Source organism: Artemia sp. Qi Xiang Cuo, chromosome 14 (assembly GCF_049724085.1).
Source record: "Artemia sp. Qi Xiang Cuo chromosome 14, ASM4972408v1, whole genome shotgun sequence".
Taxonomy (NCBI): domain Eukaryota; kingdom Metazoa; phylum Arthropoda; class Branchiopoda; order Anostraca; family Artemiidae; genus Artemia; species Artemia sp. Qi Xiang Cuo.
The window spans coordinates 16460587-16483793 of NC_142807.1; the positions used below are offsets into that span (position 1 = coordinate 16460587).

Below are 23207 nucleotides of genomic sequence, written 5' to 3' on the forward strand. Positions count from 1 at the left end.
GATTTAATCCCTTAAGCACTTACAGTATGAGATACTCAGGAGATGGAAAATACCAGCCCTAACTTGCAGACTAAAAAGGAGCAGATGGCGTTATTACTAATAAATGTAGTAAGACAAACGTTTTGAAAAATAGCTTTACTCTGTCGTAGTCTTTTAGTACAAGACGATGATGTTTTATCCGCTGCAGATAGCAAAGCAACGTCTTCACTCAACAAGTCATCTCAATGTAGAACCGTTTGTCCAACACTGCATTCAGTTACAAAGACACTTAAAGGTTTCAAGAGTGCTATTGGTAGAAATCAACCAATTGCATGCTTCTGAATGAGCAGCAAATTCAATGTCAAGAGTTCTACAATACAAACCCTCCGCCCAGGGCCATATGCAGGATTTTTTTTCGGGAGGAGTTTTACAAAAGGTTTTTTTTTGGGAGGGGGGGGGTACATAAAAAAAAACTTTAAAAAACATCAAAATTTGCTTTGTATTCATTTTTGTTAAGTTTTTATGAGGCCGATAAACGTTTTATGGGGGGGGGGGGGGTGAAACACCCTACCCCCCCCCCTGGTTACGTCCTAGCCTCCACCTTATTTTGCCGAAGTGAGAGAAAAGTAACTAGAAATATATATATATATATATATATATATATATATATATATATAGAGCCACACCTAGAAAGTCCGGGGATTGGGAATGAAACCCGCCTTTCCAAAGCTCTCTCCCTCGTGGAGGGGCGACACTTGATGTAAATATAATCATGAAACGTCTTTGCCCTATATTGGCCTCAGTTAGCTCTGTGCCGTTATGAGCTGTTAGAAATATTATGAAAGTCTTTGGTCATTCAAGAATATCCAGCAGCATAGTTTCTGCCAGAATATTTTGTTTTCTTGAATATGTAAGTCAGTTTTTCTGGAGCCGGTTAAAACCACCCTTACTTCATCTAAAAAGCCTGTCGTACCCCCACCCCTCTTCCCTTTGAATCCAGAATCATTGCAGTGTTTAAAGTGGATAACATGGTGATCTTAGTTTGATAATTCTGTACCTGTTTTATATTAATAGCCTTTATTTTGTGTTTCTTCAAATTGAGAGCCCCTTAAATGAATTCTTGTTCACGTGCCTGATGTGAAACACTCACGTGTCTGGTATTTTGAAAATAACCGCTAGTTTGGTTTGCTAACGTAATAAACATGTTTTAAAATATATAATTATTAGTTTAAAGCTTTGAGTCCTATTTAGGGTTCCAGTTAGCAGATATGACATTTATTGCTTTTTTAGGGACAATGTTTACCAGTTTGCAGAAGTAAAGATCCTACCTGAAGTGTCGTTATCAAGTGCGGCTAATGCCTACATAAGTGGACATAATTTGAGACTATCAAGTAAGCTTTTTTATGAAGAACAGACACGTACGTACTGAAGGAGGGTCTTTGCCCTCCCATTAGAAATCTCGCGATTTTTACGGTCGTTCTGTTACTACCATTGTCTATCCACATTATTTACCTATCTGCTAAGTTCTTTTTTCACGCTTGTGGTGAAAAAATTAGACGTGTGTGCCTGATGAAGATCTTCATTCAGCCTAGGGGAAGACCCACTAAAAGCAAGAATTAAGTTTGGGTGTCCGAATTACCTATGACATTAAACAAGGCTGTATCCAGTATTTTGTCTTTTTTGGGAAGGGGTAGGAAATGATTTGGGGGGGGGGGTTACAAAAAAACTTAAAAAAAACAATAAAAATGGTTTATACTCATTTTTGTTACGTTTTTACGAGTCGGACAAGTATTTCGGGGAGGAGGGGGGGTCAAATCCTTAACCACCAACCCCCCCCCCCCACCCACCTAGATACGGCCTTCACATAAGGCCTAAATGTAATGATTTTTTGAGAAGTCGATATGGATGAGATTACCCTGAAAACCTTGTAAAAGTAATATCTAATTGACATAGATATCAAGTTGATTTAAGTTATAAATGCATAAATGAAAACAGTCAGTGAGTTGAGGAAAACGAGTTAAAAAGACCAAGTTATGTAAAGCGCCATCTGTTTTGCGCCGCTCGCATTCACTTATCTTCATAGATTATTGAGAACAGAATATTTTTACTTTTCAGTCCATTTTGAAAACGAGCTTTAAAAATTATATTTATTATGTTCAACTTTTGAGTCTTCTCTGAAACAAAAATGTGTCTTATCTAAGATTCTAGGGTACTGGTGCGTTAAGCGGGCACCGCTATATACTATATCTGGAATGTCAATCGGGAGAGACAGATACCCTGTGATGAAACAGTTCTTAGAGTGGAATTGATCTAATATGAATGTTAAAATTATAATTTAGGATTTGCCAAAGACAGAAATAGAGGCGGTTGATTTTTTAAAAGATAGAGGGTTATTGCCAAAGAGAAAAGAGTGCGCAAAGGGACACACCGAAAATGACATGGAAAAATGGACATGGACACAAAAATGGACATGGACACCTTATATGTGTATGAGAAGCATATTCGACAATATTGGAGGTGTTGTGTACGGCAATGTAAGCAAAAAGTCGGTTTGCCTAACCTAACATTCCACATATAGTATATAGCGGTGCCCGCATAATGCACCAGTACCGATTCTAGTTTAGGTTAACACAGCACGGGCAAGTTATCTTACCGCTGCGCTGTCAGGTTTTGCATAAAGTGTTTGTTTTATACCTGTTTCTGTGCTAGTCACCAGTTTATTGATTTATTTATACTGAGAGTATATGAAGTGGAGTGTATAGTATATGGAATGGAGTGTATGAAGTATAGAAGTGTATGGTATGAAGTGGTATGAGGTATGAAGTGGTATATAATAGTATAGTATGAAGTGGAGAGTATATGAGAAGTGGAGGGTATATAAGAGGGGGAAATTTTAATGTTCTGTTATTGCACTGTCGTCCTAAGTACATATACTTACAGATTTTGGAAGTAATTGAACATTCAGAAGTGGTCGAAAAATGGCTTACAAATTTATGTTACAAACAAAAAAGCAATAAAAAAATCGGAAAGTTGAGGAAAACAAGTTAATAAAAACGATATATAATTGACCAAGAATGTAATTAAGCAGTGATGCAAGATTGGACGGGTTGCTATTTTGGCGAATTTTTGAGGTAGTTGTAAATGAAAATCTTGAAGTTAGCTCAGTTTTAAAGCTGGTTAATTTGAATTTTTTTTTGCCTTCGGCATATTTTTTCTCGAAAATTTTTTCGGTTGATTTCAGCTTTTAATGGCTATGCTATGTTGGACTTTTGGTTTTGGAATTCAAACTCTACCCTTTGGTAGTAAGTGATTATCAAACCTTCCGTGTCAAAGGACGAACTCTAAAATCATTTCCACTTTGAATTTGTATGCCATGTGTCATTTGTACACTTTGAATTTTCGATAATTTAAAGTTGGATGCCTCTCATTATCCGGAATGAGGTGACAAGGAAGACCTTGAATTTGAGAATCATTCAGAAGGATTTATTGAAAAAAAAAAAAAACATATAAACACAAAATTTTTGCTATTTCTCCTAAAAAGCAAAACTTGTCCGTGGGGGACAATTTTAAAACAAAAAGAACATATGGCCACCGACTCCACTAATGCTACCACACTGAGCAATAAATACGAAAGAATATCATATATTATACTTTTCCCCCGGGAACATCATATCAACAAAACATCACAGTAAATAAATCAATCAATCAAAACTCATTTTCAGAAAAAAGCAGTTCCTTACTGGTTTTTCTAAATATATTGGGGTCTCCAATAATCTAAATATCACTAGTTAAACTATTCCATTTCCGTGTACCTATAAAAAACAGAAAAACATGAACGGGAAGAAATACCTCTAGGTACATAGAATTCAACACTACCCCTTCTATCGTGGTATAATAGATGTTTCATTTCTAAGAGTTGAGGGATTCTGCCGCTTACCCTCCTGAGCCTTTCTAGGGAAAGAAGGAGCTCTAAAATCATTTGCAGACTGTATGAGGTACGCTAGGCCCCTCATTTCTAAATCTGTGGTTTGGTGCCTCTACATTTGTTGAACCTTCTGAGAAAAATCACGAACTGCAAAATGCTTTACAGACTGGATTGACACAATAGGTACCTCACTCAGGGTTGTCAACTTGCACACTATTCATGTGAATTGCACTCTATTTCACCTCAGAAGGGTCGCGGAAGAGTGAAAATCACTCTTTTTGAGTGTCAGTTTTCATTTGCTTTAAATGTCGGTAGTTGGCAACCTCGTCAGAAGCGCATTTTACCCAAGGAACAGGGTTGCCAACTTGCAAACATTTCTTGTGAAATGCACTCTTCTTCTCAGAGGGGATGTCCGTAATTTTTTTTACTTGCATTCTTTTTGAGCAAAAATCACTTTTTTACATTAATTTGCACTCTTTTTAGACGTTGGCAGTTGGCAACTGTGACCTCACTTCTAAGATTTGATTTTTGAAAAATTGGCTTTTCAATTTTTTGTGCTTGATAAGCAGGGAAAGCATAAAATTGAAGTAATTTATTTTCATACCAAGTTTGAGTAGTGGACGCCTCATTTTTAGAACTTTAGGAGCGGTGTGCCTCACTCTGTCGAAACTCCATTGTGAGAAACGAAAAAAGGTAGAAATTCCTTCGAACCCCTGATTGGTGCAGTAGGGGCTATACTTTCAAGTCTAGAGGATTTATTCCTCTCTGTCTTTTAAAATTTATCGCGGAGAAAAGGGTTTTCTCAATTTGAAGGTCTATGGCTCTCAGGTTCATGAGCTTGCGTCGGAGTAATAGCAGAGGTGGTTTGGAGGAGGACAGAGGTGGCACTTGCTCCGGGCACAGGAGTTTTAGGGGCACAAAATTATAAATAAATATTCTGACGGTTATAATTATTTTAAAATTTTTGAAATTTTATTTTTATTAAAATAAAAAAAGGGCTCAGTTGGCAGTAAGTATAAGCAAAGTGAACCCGAAATTTTCATTTTTTCCATATCTTCATTATCATTCCTTGAAAATAAAAGTAAGTAAACCGATTTTAATGGTTTTTTTTTGTGATGTTTCATGTTCAAGTTTTGGCAATAAATGAATATTTTGTCAATAAATGAAACTTTCGTTAAAATTTGGCCTAAAAAATTTTGGAAGACAGGGGGAGGGGGGGGGGGGAAGGATGCTAATCAAAATTTTTCCCAGGGTGGAAGAGAGGCTAGAACCGTTACTGACGTAAACGTTGTCTATGGTGAAAGAATACTCTCAAGAATTTCCTAGTCAGCTTGTCTAGCCACCCCAGCGGTTTTGTCTTCTTTGTGCCAAGTTTCCCTACGAGCCTCTTGAGACCTTTCATCGGCCTGCCTAGCCCTCTCGGGTTCTTCACCTTTTTACGCCTATGCTCCCTATGAGCCTCTTGTGATCTTTCATCGGTCTAGCTAGCCCTCTCGGGTTCTTCACCTTACTACGCCTATGCTCCCTACGAGCCTCTTGAGATCTTTCATCGGCCTGCCTAGCCCTCTCGGGTTCTTCACCTTATTACGCCTATGCTCCCTACGAGCCTCTTGAGATTTTTCATCGGCCTGCCTAGCCCTCTCGGGTTCTTCACCTTATTACGCCTATGCTCCCTACGAGCCTCTTGAGCCCACTTATTGGTCTCTAAAACTCCGTCAGCAAATTTCCTGCTAGTTTTTACACAAGCCTGGTAATTGGCATCTATATAAGCCAGGATAGCCTCAGTGTCCAGCATATAATTGCACTCAGCTGGCATAGTATACATGACAAAGAGAACTAAAATTAACCGAATCCATATAATAAAAAAAAACTATTCAAGAGTTTAATGCAGTACATTTAAACTGCTAATTGTTGAAAATCTTAAGTCCTAAATTCCACCAATATTCAATTAATATCTCACCTCAATGTAAGTTCCTTTTTTAAGTATAAATGCACAAAGGCTATAGGAGCGGGGGAGGTGCCTCAATATAAGTCCCTGTTTTTAGCATAAATGCGCAAAGACTATAGGAACGGGGGAGACGCCTCAATGTATGTCCCTTTTTTCAGTATAAATGCACAAAGGCTATAGGAGCGGGGGAGGTGCCTCAATGTATGTCCCTTTTTTCAGTATAAATGCACAAAGGTTATAGGAGCGGGGGAGGTGCCTCAATATAAGTTCCTTTTTTCAGTATAAATGCACAAACGTGCATTTATATATACGCCTATATATACGAATCTTAAAATACTGATAAAATTCAAATGTCTTAAGTTATCACTTATGATAAAAAATATCGATGTACGCGAATCCAAGCCTAGAGAGTGATGTCATTTGGCTGTACCCACTTAATATTGCCAACTTGCAAAAACAGGTTAATAATTGCCATCATTTATGAGACGATAAATGACAATAAGATTTGTAGGTGAAATATGATGACAAGTAGACAATAGGTGACATTAAAATAATTGTTGAAATCAAATTGCCATCATACATGAGACGATAGATGACAGCAACAGTAGGGAGTCAGTGATTTTCAATTTTTGGGACGAGTCTTTCCATTCCCAGATTCAACTTCAAATTGAAGTTGCAATTGTATTCTTAGAATAAGAATACAGGAACTACATTAGTGGTAGTTCTCACAAAGTGATTGATCTATCGTAAAATTATGACCTTGAAAATCCATATAATTCAGTTCTATTAACATGTGACTGAGATGGTTTTTGCCGAGATGGATTGTGAATGCATTAAAACATGAGCAATAAAATAATGCAATATCATGAAACATGAAGTGAACTAAATGCCGGCACTTGTTCTTGTACTGCTTAGAAAGTAGAATAATAAATCGAACCAGGATCGTATCCAAGATTTTTTTTTCGGGGGGTGGGGGGATACAAAAACTTCAAAAACGCATCATAAATTTGTTTATATTCATTTTTTTTATGTTTTTATGAGTCAGGCAAACATTTTGGCGAGACCTGCACTTGTTCTAGTCCTGCTTAGAAACTAGAATCTTACATCTGTAGACGTATGAGTAGTCTCTTAGAAGTAAACTAAATAGTTGTACTTGTTCTGCTTAGAAACTAGAATTAAGCGCTTATAGACGTTAAATTAGTCTATTAGAAATGAAATAAAAACCAACACTTGTTCTGGTCCTGTTTAAAAACTAGAATCATGTGTATATAGACGTATTATTAGTCTTTTGGAATTGGACTAAATACCTGCACTCGTTCCACTCCGGCTTAGAAACTGGGTCACACGTCTATAGACGTATAAGTGGTCTATAAAAACTGAACTAAATACCTGTAATCGCTCTAGTTCTGGTTAGAAACTAGAATCTTACTTCTACAATGTTTTGTTTTATTATGGCAACTTCAAAAACTGCCTAATATTTTCAGAACTCAACCAGATAAAGAATCTATCCTCAGTGCCTTCGTTCGTATTCGATTTATATGATCCAAATATATTAATGGAAAAAATCAAGCTTCGTGTGAAGACGCTCAATGGCACTGCTATACTAGCTGTAATGCCAAATTCTGAAATTTTGGATCTCTGCTATTGGCTAATCCTTCAGCTTCCATTTTCAGAGGAGTTTAAGATGGAGCTTCTCTCGATGAACTGCGTCGTGCAAAGGCTCAGAGCCATTTTGAGTGTTATTTGCAAGGTATCCATTTTATATCTTTATTCTCTCTTATTCATGATGGATAATTAAAATTTTACTTTCTGCTTTATTTATGTTATTTAATCATATTCCATTTGCATTATTCATCTATTTCATGATTTAGTCGCTTATTTTATTGTTAATTTTATCTATTTGCCTTATTGATCTTAAAAAAAAATATTACTAATTTTAGCAATAAGAAAATCGCCGACTGTTCAGCTGAATAATCCAATAGTTCTCAATTCCAGTTATTGGAGAATAATAAGGCATTAATTTAAAACCGTGATACATATTGAGTTATGAATTTGAATTCATAAATACATTCTAAAACCACACTGGGTATACATGACGTTTGAGAAAAAACTCGAAAATATAAATAAAAGCAACCAAGAAAACGAGGGTGATTTTCAGTCAGTTACAAAGTGAAGCGAAAAAGCTAAAAGCAGATATTTAGACAAGGACCTCTGCCATGCCGCCCTAAAAAAAACTAGGGAGAAACACCAAAAAGAAAGCTAAAAAAAGAAGCAAAAAAAGCACCGAAAATAACCTGTAGTGAACAAAACAGAAGAAATCTGCTTCCTTTTGCCTTTGACATCACGTTTAAGACATGAGTGTGATGCAATATTAGCATTCTGCTTTGGAATTCTCCGAAAAAGGAGATGTCTAGATATTCGTTCACCCATCCAGACTTCACCCCTCCTTCACCCAGTCTTGCGGACTCGTATCAGAAGACAAGTTAACTTTTCACCGAGACTTTACTCATATCAATTCAGTAAATTTGATAATAATATCTAGTAGCTATGAGCCAAACAGTGAAAACTTTCGCTAGTATAATAATAATAAAAATAATAATTTATCTAACCGTGTATAACAAGAAGCATAAAATTCTGAAAAGGAGAGAGGAAAAAAAAGAAACACGAAACACACAGACTGGAAAATACAAGACTAGAAAAATACGAGAAATGAACAAAGAAAAATTAGAACAAACACAATCATAGAAAGAGTAAGAAATACTAACAATTCAACAGACTATAAAATATTTTCATTAGGAGGGCATGATAATTGATGGACCTAGCTAATTAACGATATCCTTGGAAAGATAGAAATTTGACTATTCGTACGAAGGAAGCGGTTATGAACATCTTCCATTTTAAAAAGTATATAAAAATACTAAATGCTAATGACATTCTGCTGTTCCTATACCACAGAGATAATCGTAAAAAACGCTTTGCAAATTTAAAATACACTGAATTAATGGATAGTAAAAAAAATATGTGGGCCAAAGAAAAACGTTATAAAGTTGGCCTAGAGTACGTCGGTCGAACTAACCTCTGACTCGGGTAAGTGTTCCGTATGTTTTTCTAATTTTTTTTTTTTTTTTGAGGTTTTGGATTATGATGTGTATTGTGTCACGAAGAGTTTTGCCATAAGGAAGGCCAAGATATACTAAATATTTTTCTTGAGGGACTACAGTTCCATCTGTTTTAATAGAGAGAGTATCTCTAATCTGTCGGTTAATACCAAAAGTATAGTGGCCTGATTTTGGACAGCCATCATAATCAGTATTACTATATCACAACAATCCAAGCAAGTTTGATGAATTATTATCATGGATTTTTTCATTACTGGTTATTAAAATTATTAATTTTAAAATTAATTTATTTATTAATCATTAAATTTGCTGAATTATTAATTAAGTAGCCAAAAGATTGCGCGTAGAAGAGCTTTTGGCTAGCAAAAAGTCGACTTTTGTCGCTTCCAACTGCTCACTCGGGATTTCGGCCCCACCTCACTTGTTACCATAACGCCACATCTCCTTCGCTATGGCTATGACTCTGGCATACTTGTCATTTTTTCACCATTTTCTTGGTTTTAACATTGTTGTTTCTAGCCTTTTGTCAGCTTCAGAAAGTTGCAAACACCTCACTCGGTTAACGCCCTCTATCTCCCAAACAATTTAATTTAAAAAAATACGTTTTTGAATCATAAAAATCATCAAATTCACAAACAAATACTTCTTTATTACTTTTGTTGTAGCTATAAATAAATCTCCTACTGTGTAATGAAACTATCGAAAACTCCCTTGGCAGGATAGCTTCAGGTACCTAGGCATCTGATTTCCCAAAGTTGTACAGACAGCCAATTAAGTATAAAGGGTTAGATTTCATTATTTAATACTGATTTAAATTATTAACTCCTCAGTTTTTATTTTTAATAGACATTCTATTTTTATATATTTTGCTAATAGGGAACTGAATTTTGATTCCATTTCTTTGTAAAAAAAAAAAAAAAAAACAAACTACGATTCTCTATTTTATAGTTTGAGGAAGGGGTGTGCTGTAGGGAATGTAATGCGTCATTGGCTGTTACATCTGATTCTTTAGCTCTAAGTCTACATGGACCGCACGGCACCTTTGTTAATCCAGGTGGCTATATACATGACACTTTGACCTACAGCAGTGCTACTGGTATCGAAGCTATCACTTCTCCAACAATGGAATTCAGCTGGTTTCCAGGGTGAGCCTCTGAATATGAATTTTATTTATTATTGTATTTATTTTTGTGGCTTTGTATCAGGCAACTCTGTATAATTGCTGCATTAATTATATCGGACATCTGCCAAAATCGTAGGTTTGAGGTCAAAGTTAGTTCTGTGTCAGCTTAGATACACTTCTTGCTAATTCTGACAAAGCTCAGATAGTAATGGTTTTGTGGATTTGGGTTGACAAAGCACTGTCACAAAGTGTCTTTTTTATTTTTCAAAATAGAAAGCAATATAGAAAGCATGATATTGTCAAAGTGAAATTTTTTAGAGGCAGGGGCGTACGTAGAATGCTTATTTCGGGGGCCCGATACCAAAAAAAATTATATGATGATCTGAATAAGATTTGCTCATTAATTCAAGTAAGTTTAGTATTGGGGAGGGGGAGATCCTCTCTCTCTCTCTCTCTTTTTCTCTGTCCGTGCATCCCTGTTGAAAGAAGCTAAAATTGGGAGATATGGCGTGGGAGTGCTGCTTCTTTACCATCGTCTCCTTTTTGTTGTGGGAACACTAGCTATAAAAGTTGAATTTTACAACAAATATTGCGAAGTTGACTTTAGCGTAACGTTTTTTTTTTTCTGTGTATAATAACAAACTTGTACCAAACATCAGTAGTAAGTAGTATAATCCTAATACATATATTTGACAAATATATATCCCTGATATATAGTTTGACAAATTATATAAATTTGATATATAGTTTGAAATACTATATAAATTTGATATATAGTTCGACATTTGACAGATATACATCCCTGATATGATTATGCATCCCCGAAGTTTAGCTTAAAAAATTATATTAATTTGATATATATATATATATATATATATATATATATATATATATATATATATATATATATATAGACATATTTAATGCTGAATTTTAGAGCGTATTAATTATTGTATGCAGAATTCCCCCAAATCTAAAGATATGGCTATAAATTGAAGCTGAGACTTCAGTCTTTACATAGAATCTTTGCCAGGACTCTATTGGACATAATACAAGAAGCCAAAAGGCTTCTTGCAAACCTTTGTAATTTAATTAAACGTATATAAAAAAAAATTAAATAAAATTTGTTAATACTAAGAAATGCAGGGGGGGGGGGTGCTTGTTGCACAATATGAAAACGCAGCCTGTTTCTTCAATAGACTAAGGCCTAATAAATCGATTAAAACAACCTTCTATGTTCATTTGCATTTGGTGTTCATTTATGGAGGAGGCTGGAAGACCCTCACTAACCACTCTTCGTGCAGCATATTCCAAAAGTTTGGAAGGTAATTGCGTAAAAAAAAACTGTACTCCAAAAGGCTTTCAGTAAAGCAATGGTCTAACCTCCTTGTACAGAGAAGGGGTTGAGGTAGCGGTAGTTTCTTTACATAGAAGATAATTTCCGTTCGTTTTAAGTTCCAATCTCTCCCTTTAAATTCATTTTAGATAGTATTAAGTGGTTGTGTTTTTAAGTAGTATAATAGATATACAATGTATATAACCATTCTTATATAGATTAACTAAAAAAAAACAAGTTTTTTTAACTGAAAGTAAGGAGCAATATTAAAACTTAAAACGAACGGAAATCATTCCGTATATGAAGGGGGCTGTTCCCTCCTCAACGCCTCGCTCTTTACACTAAAGTTTTTTATTGTTTTAAAAAATAAAATTGTTATACATAGTCAAACTTTATCGTAAAGAGCGAGGCGTTGAGGAGGGGACAGCCCCATTCATATACGGAATAGTTTCTGCTTGTTTTAAGTTTTAATGTCGCTCCTTACTTTCAGTTAAAAAAACTTGTTTTTTTTAGGTAATTTCTGAACGTTTTTGAATTAATGCAGCCTTGAATTTGGCCCACAGTATATGAATAATTAAAACGAAATTCGCATATTAATTTTCCTTTTTTGGGCTAATTGGCTTTCTCGAAATTTTGTTCTGACGTAACTTACGAATTAACTTACGTAACGAACTTCTATATTCGTATGTTTTTATTACGTACATTAGGGAGTTCGCCCCCTAGTCAATACCTCACCCTTTACGATGAAGTTCGAATTTTGTTCGAATCACAAACCCCTGAATCACAAAGGCCGGTTAATTAGAATAGATAGCTCTTTTGAAAGTACTAAAAAAAGCTTTAGATTAAAGAGTGAGGTATTGACTAGGGGGTGAGCCCCCCTTCAGATACGTAGTAATTTCTATTCGTTTGCAGTTTTAATGTTGCTCCTTACTTTCAGTTGAAAAAAACTTCTTTTTTTTTTATTTCTGATCGTTTTTTAAATAATGCTGGTAAATCTGGCATTTCCTTCATAGAAATGTCCCTTCCCCCAAGGAAATATCCTCAATGGAAATATCCTCCCCCGTAACCCCTATTCCGACCCCGACCCCCCCCCACTAGAAAAAATTCCTCCGGAAAACGCCTGTATATTTCCCAATAATCAATACTGTATGTAAACAATGGGCAAAGTTTATAACTTGCAGCTCTTCCTCGGGGAACTTTGGGGGATTAAGTCATCCTCAAAGACATACTAATTAGATTTTCGACTATTCTGAAAAAAATGGTTATCTCAAAATTTTGATTGGCTGACTTCGGGGAAAAAAATAGCGTGGGAGGGGGCCAAGTTGCCCTCTAATTTTTTTAGTCACTTAAAAAAGGCACTAGAACTCTTAATTTCCGTTTGAATGAGCCCTCTCGCAATATTCTAGGACTAATGGCTCGATACGATTACCCCAGAAAAAAAAAACAACAAATAAACACGCATCCGTGATCTTTCTTCTGGCAAAAAATAAAAAATTCCACATTTTTGCAGATAGGAGCTTGAAACCTCTACAGTAGGATTCTCTGGTACGCTGAATCTGATGGTGTGACTTTCATTAAGATTCTTTGACTTTTAGGGGTTGTTTCCCCCTTTTTTCGAAAATAAGGCAAATTTTCTCAGGCGAGTAACCTTTTATGGGTAAAACTAAACTTAATAAAACTTGTATATTTAAAATCTGCATAAAAATCTGATTCTTCTGATGTATCTATTGGTATTAAAATTCCTTTTTTTAGAGTTTCGGTTACTATTGAGCCGGGTCGCTCCTTACTTACATTTCGTTACCACGAACTGTTTGATATATCTTTTCTTAGCATTTTTTCTTCTGAACATTTTTTTTTATTTTAATCATTTGATTATTGTATGTGGGAATATACTTCGTGTGTTAATTTTTAACCAGTGGTGGCTAGGGGCAGCAAGAAATGAAAAACAATGTCTTGATTTACAAGATTTTGTATATATTTGTAACCGAATGGAGACTGGACATGGACTGGAGAAAAAAATTTCAGGCTACGAAAATCTTGAAAAAGAACTCACTGAGAATCTAGTTTAAAACTTTTCCGTGGTTTCTGGTGGAATTCTGGTGGTTTCTGGTGGAATTTTGTATAACAGAGATACATATATGCAGGAAGCTCGGTACGTGACTTCTATGATTTTATTTCTGATGATTGCTCATTTGATGTAGTCAACGTCGCAGTAATTGTGAACTCGGAAATTTGTGACAATTGCTGCTGGGTGTGACATGTCTTAGTTTATAAATGGCTAGTTTGTGGGGTTTCTGGTGGAATTCTGGTGGTTTCTGGTGGAATTTTGTATAACAGAGATACATATATGCAGGAAGCTATGTATGTGACTTCTATGATTTTATTTCTGATGATTGCTCATTTGATGTAGTCAACGTCGCAGTAATTGTGAACTCGGAAATTTGTGACAATTGCTACTTGGTGTGACATGTCTTAGTTTATAAATGGCTAGTTTGTGTGGTTTCTGGTGGAATTCTGGTGGTTTCTGGTGGAATTTTGTATAACAGAGATACATATATGCAGGAAGTTATGTACGTGACTTCTATGATTTTATTTCTGATGATTGCTCATTTGATGTAGTCAACGTCGCAGTAATTGTGAACTCGGAAATTTGTGACAATTGCTGCTGGGTGTGACATGTCTTAGTTTATAAATGGCTAGTTTGTGTGGCCACTCATGTTTTATGCTTGTTTAAAGTTTTGTCTTCGATATGGTGTTTTCAAGCGAAGTTGTCTGTGCTGTTTTACTTTTTCTGACAGCTTCAATCTTCATTTGTGCATTTTAAGGCTGAAATCAGCCACGTTTGAATTTTTTATGATTTATTGTTACGAATTATTTTATGATTTATTGAGTGGTTTTACGGATCTATATATTGTCATTTTGTGGTATGAAAGAATATATTCAATTTTTGGTAATTATTTTTAGTTCTCGTTTAATTCATCCATTCGAATACTAAGCAAGTATCTTAGGTACCACTTTAGGTATTATATGTCAAATTCCCGAGAACTACAGAACTGGGTAATTAATATATTTTTTTTTATCTCCTGTTGATTTTCTTTGCTAAAGATTAAGTGATTTTTTCTTCGAAAACGAGTGATTTTTTCCTGAACGCAGTGATTTCTAATGAAATAGCGCCTAAATTAAAAATAATAAATGACCCAAGATGATAATTAATTGAAGAAAAAATAGATCTCTTGTTGAAAACTTAACTGAAAGCCAAGCCTTGAAAGTGAAAGGGAAAGACTTGACAAAAACGATAAATTGTGTTAATATTCACTAAAATTTGTGAATACCAAGAAATGCAGGAGGGGGGGGGGGGTACTAGTCGCACAATATAAAAACGCATTCTTTTTCTTCAATAAATACAATAGTCTTTTTCTTCTTTACACCATAGCCTTTTAAATGGATAAAAACAACCTTCTATGCTTCAACTCTGTAAAAATGTTATGTACTATAAATCAATGTCTTACCATCCCAAATTGTATATTTAGTCTAAGCTGGTCAAAAGTTTATGAGAAATTAAGCAAGAAAAAACGAGTTTCTTGCTTAATTTTGTGTAAATGGAAAAGCAGTGTGGTCTGAGAGATTGTTTAAGTTTATGAGAGGAGGGGTTTAGATTATAAAAATTCTTAGAGTGTCTAGACTCAAAGAACATAAAAGATGAAAAAACATGGGGAATTTAGTGTAAAAGTTACAATGTTATTTATTTCAAATATAGCTTTACATTTTTGGGTATAAAATTGTAGCGTTGAGTTTAAAGTAAATTCAATAATACGGTAGTGATCTTTATGTATAAATTGAATTTTTTTACTATTTGAAGTTCTCATATATTGGGTTAAAGTAATCTTAATAGAAAATTTATTTTCACATACTTCACTATCAGTTGATTTTCATGCAGTTATTTTAATAGTAAAATATTTTATTGGCATGCTAATAAATTGAGAGGAAGTAGTCAGTCTGGACTTGGTCAGTCAGTTTCAAGGCTATCAGAGACGAAAAAAATTTGGGCCCATTTTTCTATGGACCCTTGACTTAGAGACTTCAGGGTATAAGTCTCAAGCTTTTCAGGAAAAAATTCCACTTTTCAGAAAATTGAACTGTGAATAATTTTCATAAGTTAGGGTCATTGCGCTACGGGATTTATTTTGACCCTGGAGGCATACTAATTCGACCTTTTGACTACTCTAACGAAATGGCTATCTCAAAGCTATGGTCTGATACTAGGGGGGCTATGGGAGTGCTCCGGCGTAAAAAAGAGCACGGGAGGGAAAGTTGATTGAGCTCTCCAGACCACTGGTTGACCTTCAATCACTTTTGATTATTACAAGGGTAAGAGGATTTTAATTTTCGGTTGAATTAGTCCTTTCTCAAGTTTCTAAGACAATGCCTTCTTGCGAATTGTGTAATAAATAATACAAAGAAAGTACATGGCTCTTTACTATCACAAAACTAGTGCGTATACCCTTATTATCGTTCCTAGAATTGATCTGGGGTAGTTTTAGAATCGGTCAGATCCAGTGGTTGATCCGATCCAGAATTGTAGGAAGAGGTGGGGGATGCCGCTGCGAAAATTTCTATTCTAAAGTAAGCTTAACGCACCATTCAAATATTAAACATGACATACCAATGCTTCTATCCATTATCTAGCTGTCAATAGTGTAAAGATATCTAGAAAACTATATTTATAAAAACACAATCAATAATGTGTAACGAATTCACGCCTCCTATTTCCACTATTGTGTAACGAACTCACGCCTCCTATTTTCACTATTAGCAAATATATCAATAACACTTTCTAGACATCTGACATTATCACAATGAACGTGAAGAGCGGTAAGTCTGGTGACCCTTTCTTCCTTCACTTTATTTTTTAGCAACGTTTTTAATCTTCTCGAAATAGAAAAGCTTCGTTCAACAGAAGGCACACTGATATGTAGCATCAATGAAATATTCAGTTTTTATCAACATTGCAGTTCTGTTCCTGTAGAGTTCCTCCTAGTGTTAAAAGTCCGACATGATCGTGTCCCTAAGGAATAAAAACTGACTTTCTATAATGCTCATCATCTGAGCTGAATAAAATATTAATCCAGTTGATTCACATTTTTGCTATCTTTGGGACAGTTATTTCTAAACCTAGCTCAGTTGCTACTTTAGTTCCCTCGTCAAATGTTTATTGAACTCGCTTTCACTCTCTCGATGCTTGACTTCCAGCTGGGTTAGAAGATGCTTAGCATGGCTTGCTGCAGACGCAAGGTCCAAGCTTTTCTTCTCAAATAGCCGACTGAGAGGTAAAATCAGTAGAGAAATGTTTTTAAGAGAGTAGCTGGCTGTTATCAGTTCGGAGAATGTGACAGCAGTTTCTAAGGATTTTGCTTTTGCTGCAGTTGTGGATGTTCAGCTGCTGATGATCCCAACAACTTCCACGAATTTGGGGAATTCTACCGCGAACTGCATTAGGGGATCGTGCCTTTCAATCCAGCTTGTTTCACACGTGCCAATTTGCTGCGCTTTCATCACTCTGATTAACACATAATTGTGCTTTGTAAAGCATAAAAGAGGTTATTTCTTTTATTACCCCGTTAGAGGTTCTAACACTCTGAACAGAAGAGGCTTTTGACATAGAAAGATTTAGAGCACGGCTGAAGCATGGGCAACGCAGGGTATTCTTTGCTACCTTTTGAACTTCTATTAATGCACCGAAGGCCGCACCCATGTTTTTTTTTCGGGGGGGGGGGTTTACTCAAAGATTTTTTCGGGGAGGAGGGGGTTTACACAAAAAATCAAAAAACGCATGAAAAGATTGTTTTATATCCATTTTTATTACGTTTTGTACGAGTCAGGCAAAACGGTCGGGGGGAGGGGGGTCGAACCTCCCTTACCCTCTGCCCTCCCTCCCCTGGGTACGGCCTTGACCGCACCACAGTGTTCTGAAACCATTGATTCAGGAGTCCGCTGAGTGGTAAAATTAGTCCACATGTTTGGGTACCCGACGGACTGTCTCAAACAGTAAGCTGTATGAAAAATATAGTTCAGTCCCGCTTTCTAGGGCTATACTGTGAGAAAGGATGGGATGGTTAGGGCACGTTCTGCAAATGAAGGATGACAGGTTGCCAATGATTTGCCAATGTCGACCAACTGTCTATGGCCAAACGAAAATCGGGTCATCCCTAAATGGGGTGGGAGGATATCTTAAGGAAAGATTAAGAGGAAATGAAAACTTCTTAGGTGGCTGTAAAGACGGAGGCTTTGAATAGATTGGGATGGAGGAGGAACGTAGCTGTGTTGGCCTCAGGTGGCTTAGTGCGGCTGTGAGTTGTTAGTAGTAGTAGAAGATATGTTGCTATGAGAGTAAATACCATCAGATTAAAGGATATGACGGCAATCGCTAATTATTTTGTTTTATGGTGCAATTGTGTATTCTACCCAGCTGCTGATAGACTCAAGAGCTTCCACGATTTCAGGGAACTCTACCACGAACCGCATTGCAGAATCGTGTATTTTGATCCAGCTTGTTTCACACCTGACAGTTAGTTGTGTTTTCGTCAATCTTAGTTAAAACATAATTGCTCTTTGCACAAGTATAAAAAAGAGGTTGTTTCTTTTATTACCCCGCTGAAATTTCTAACACTCAAGACTGAAGAATCTTTTCACACGGAAGGATTTTGAGTATGGGTGAAACATATGCTCAAATGGTTTTATTTAAAGTGAAATATATAACACAGTAAGATTCTTATAATGAAATGGTTGATCAATATTTGTTTGTACGGAAGATTTTTTTTTTTTTAATTAAAAAAACTTTCCGAAAAATAAGTTTTTCAAATAAAAGTAAAGGCCATTTTAAACTTAAGCTCAGCAGATACAAAAAAACCTTTTAAATTCAAACTCAAAACGACCAGAAATTACTATTAAAGAATAAATGAAACCCAAAACGAACAGAAACTAAATAAACAATCATAGCAAAAACATACCACAAGTAACAATATAAATGAATAAATAGATCTTAAAGCGATTAATGCTTAGATTGAATATGAAAATCAAGCTTAAAACGAAAAAAAATATTTTCCTGTGAAACTTAAAACGAACAGAAATTAAATAAACAATCAATGCAAACAAACATACAATAGATATTAATGTAAATTAATAAATGAACCTTAAAACGAGTAAAAATTAAATTAAATACGAAAATCAAGCTTGAAACGAACAAAAAACACTACAAACAAGAGGTTGGCTATGACCTCCTTCTCTCACTGTAAAGGTCTAAAATCTACCGTTTCATGGACACTTTACTTAAAAATAGTTTTATGACAAATATTTTCTTTTGTAGTTCACACTGAAAATAGAGAATAAAATTACAGTAACATTTTGAACTGCTGAGCTTTCAGCAATTAATATCATTATACATTAAATATTCAGTTTAATTTATTAGCTCTTTTTAAAGTTGTTAAAGACGAATATAGTTTCCCTACAAACAAGTGTTTGGATACTGCCTCCTTTCCTAACTGTAAATAAAAAAAAAGCCAACTGCGTCATTGGCGCTTAACTGAAAACAGATTATATTACAAATATTTTCTTTTCCAGTTCTTACAGCATTAAAAATAAAAGTACAATTACAGTGAAATAAATTCTTGAACTGATAGATCTTTCAACAATTAATATCTTTATACACCAAATATTCAATTTGATGTTGTTTATACTTTCCAAGACTGTTCAAGACGCATATAGTTTTCAGTAAAGTGCCAATGACGCAGTAGATTTTAGACATTTACAGTGAGAGAAGGAGGTCATACCCAAACTTTTGTTTGTAGTGATTTTTCTTCGTTTCAAGCTTGATTTGCATATTCAATTTAAGTTTCACACGTTTTAAGATTTATTTTTTAATTTACATTAGTATCTATTGCATATTTGTTTGCATTGATTGTTTATTTAATTTTTGTTCGTTTTAAGTTTCATTTATACTTCAATAGGAAAATATTTTTTTTCGTTTTAAGTTTGATTTTCATATTCAATCTAAGCATTACTCGCTTTAAGATCTATTTATTCATTTATATTATTACTTGTTGTATGTTTTTGCTATGATTTTTTATTTAATTTCTGTTCGTTTTGGGTTTCATTTATTCTTTAATAGTAATTTCTGGTCGTTTTGACTTTTAATTTTAAAAGGTATTTGTATCTGCTGAGCTTAAGTTTAAAATGGCCTTTCATTTTCTTTTAAAAACTTATTTTTCGGAAAGTTTTCTTAATTAATTTTTGTTCGTTTTTTATTGCAAAAAATATCAAGTTTTTAAAAATTCCTTATTTCAAAATCAAACTTTAAAAAAAAAATCAAATATTCCTCAAAGTATCAAAACTGATATCAAAGTAACAATATCAAAATGGTTTTGTGTCAACCTCGGACTTTTCATTGTCTGATGTTTGAACTATTTTTAACAAAATTGCTATCTCAAAAATTTTATCGGATGGGTTTGGGGAAAAAGGGCTAGGGGGGACTAGATTAAGCTCCGGTCTCTTTTGACTCTTTAAAAGGAACTAGAACTTTCTATTTTCAATCAAATGAACCCTCTCTGAAGTTTATACGAGTATACCTTCCATAAGAACCATATATATCCCTAGAGTATAACTTACAACACCTGTCCCTGGGCCCTGGGGGGTTGTGTAGACCATGGAGTTTTAATATCTGATGGTTGAACTAATTTTGACAAAATGATCAATTGAAATTTTTGTCGGATGGGTTTGTCCATCCGATACATCCAAAGGCGTGGAGGGCGGTAGGGGCTAGTTGCCCTCCGATCTTTTTTCACTCTGAGAAAATGAACTACAACTTTTGATTTCCATTCAAATGAACCCTCTCTGAAGTTTTTACGAGTATACCTTCCATAAGAACCATATATGCCCCCAGAGAAATACTTACAACGCCTGTCCCTGGGCCCTGGGGGGTTGTGTCGACCCTGGAGTTTTAATATCTGATGGTTGAACTATTTTCAATAAAAAAATCACCTAAGATTTTTATTGTATGGGTTTGTCCATCCGATACACTGAAAGACGGGGAGGTCGGGAGGGGCTAGTTGCCCTCCGATCTTTTTTCACTCTGAGAAAATGAACTACAACTTTCAATTTCCAATCAAATGAGTCCCCTCTGAAGTTTATACGAGTATCCCTTTCATAAGAACCATATACGCCCCCAGGACAACACTTACAACGCCTATCCCCTGGGCTCTGGGGGACGTTTTTGTTATCTAATTTTTGAACAATTTCCAAAACACTGGCTATCTCAAAATTTGTAGCGGACGGGCTTGGGGAAAAAAGAGCGTGAGGGCGCTAGTTTAAAATCTCTTGACTCTTAAAAAGTGAACTAAAACTTTCAATTTCCAATCAAATGAGCCCTTTATGAAGTTTATACGAGAATCCCTTTCATAAGAACCATACATGCCCTTAGGGCATAACTTAGAACGCCTTCCCATGTGCCCTGGGGGGTTCTCTTGACACTGGATTTTCTTTTATCCGACCTTTGAACGATTTTTAAAAAGATATCTCTCTCAAAATTTTCATCCGATGGGTTTTGAAAAAGAAAGCGTGGGGGGGGGGGCTAGCTGACCTTAGAAATATTTTGATTATTAACAAGTGAAATTTAACTTTCTATTTCCTATCAATTTAGCCCCCTCTGAAGTTTATACGAGTATCCTTTTAATACGAACCATTTGTGCCCCAGGACGTAACTTAGGGCACCTTCCCTCGGGGCCTGGGGGATTGTGACGACATCTTAGTTTTGTTATCTGACTATGGAGAAATTTTTAACTTAATGGCTAATGGCCAATATCTCAAAATTTTATTGGATGCATTTGGAGTAAAAGGGGCTTGGGGGGGGGGGCTAGTTGCCCTCCAATCTGTTTTTGCTCTAAAAACTGAACTACGACTTTTAGTTTCCAATCAAATGAGTCATCTCTGAATTTTTTACCAGCATCCCTTCAATAAGGACCATATATTCCCACAAAACATAACTTACAACACCTGCCCTCGGGCCCTGGGGGGGCTTTGTTGACCCCTGAATTTTCGTTATATGGTCTTTGAACTATTTAAAAAAAAACTATCTCAAAGTTCTTATCGGATGGGTTTGAGGAAAAAAGGGCGTGGAGGGGGGGGGGGGGCTAGGTGCCCTCCAATCTCTTTTGACTCTTAAAAAAGTGAACTAGAACTTTTAATTTCCATTCAAATGATCCCTCTTTGAAGCTAGTACGAGCATCCTTTCCATAAAACCCATATATGACCCCAGGGCATAACTTACAACGCCTACCCCCGGGCCCTGGTGGGTTGTGTTGACACCGGAATTTTTGTTATATGATATTTGAACTATTTTTAACAAAATAGCTTAAAATTTTTATTGGATGCATTTGGAGAAAAGGTTTTTTTTTTGGGGGGGGGGGGAAGCTGGTTACCCTCCAGTACCTTTTGACGCTTAAAACTGAACTAGAACTTTCAATTTCCAATCAAATGAGCCCTCTCTGAAGTTTGTACGAACATTCCTTCCATAAGAACCATATATGGCCCCAGGGAATAACTTATAACCCTTCCCCCTGAAGACTGTGGGGGGAGTGCCCTGCTCGAACATATAATTTCCAGAACTTTCAACTACATTGAACAAAATGGCTATATCAAAATTTTGATTGGATATGATTTGACTATTAAAATTTTGATTTGACTATTAAAAAGGGAACTAGCCATTTAAATTTCAAATCGAATGAGCCCTTTCTGAAGTTTCTACGACAACGTTGTCTATACAAAACATTATATACCCTTAGGGCGTAACTTACAACCCTTGCCCTGAGGGCTGTGGGGGAGTTTTCATCCTCAAAGACCTAATTTCCGGAACTTAAAACTACGTTTAATAAAATTGCTATCTCAAAATTTGTATTGGACGTGTTTGGGGAAAAGGTGGGCGTGAGAGGGGGGTTAGCTGCCCTCCGATCACTTTTGACTATTAAAAAGGGCACTAGCCCTTTGAATTTCCAATCGAATGAGCCTTTTTTAAAGTTTCTACGACAACGTCTTTTATAAAAACCTTATATGCCTCCAGGGCATGACTTAAAACCCTTGCCCTGAGGGATGTGGAGGAATGTCCTCCTCAAAATATATTTTCTATCTGGACATCAACTACGTTGAACAAAATGGCTATCTCAAAATTTTGATTGGATGTGTTTGAGGAAAATGTGGGCGTGAGAGGGGGGTTAGTTGCCCTCCAATCGAATGAGTCTGTTTTGAAGTTTCTGCGACAGCGCCTTTTATAAAAGCTTTATATGCCCCCAGGGCATAACCTAAAACCCTTGCCCTGAGGGTTGTGGGGAGGGGGTGTCCTCCTCAAAAACGTATTTTCTATCTGGAAATCAACTACGCTGAACAAAATGGCTATCTCAAAATTTTGATTGGATGTGTTGGGAAAATGATAGGCGTGGGGAGGGGGGCTAGTTGCCCTCCAATCACTTTTGACTATTAAAAAGGGCACTAGAACTCTCTATTTCCAATCGAATGAGCCCCCTTTGAAGTTCTTACGACGACCCCTTCCATATGAAGTGCCTCTGGGAAAAAAAAAAAAAATAATAAGACATTAGAGCCATTAGAGCCACTTAGCCGTTCTGGCTAAGTGGACGCGCGCTGGGCTGAGAATCCGTGAATTCGGGTTCGATCCCTGGTGTGGTCAGTTTCTTAGTTTGGGACGCGGGTCAGTGGTGTGGTGTGACCCTGTAAGC

General features: G+C 35.9%; 1 protein-coding gene across 1 annotated transcript in view; it reads left to right on the plus strand.

The window, feature by feature from the left end:
• Nucleotides 1-23207, plus strand: part of ohgt (E3 ubiquitin ligase component cereblon) — a 50320-nt gene that overhangs the window by 23229 nt on the left and 3884 nt on the right. Inside the window, exons 5-7 of the mRNA XM_089099804.1 lie at nt 1270-1370; nt 7337-7602; nt 9920-10116. Coding sequence (XP_088955930.1) covers nt 1270-1370; nt 7337-7602; nt 9920-10116 — 564 coding nt within the window. The remainder of the gene's footprint in view (nt 1-1269; nt 1371-7336; nt 7603-9919; nt 10117-23207) is intronic.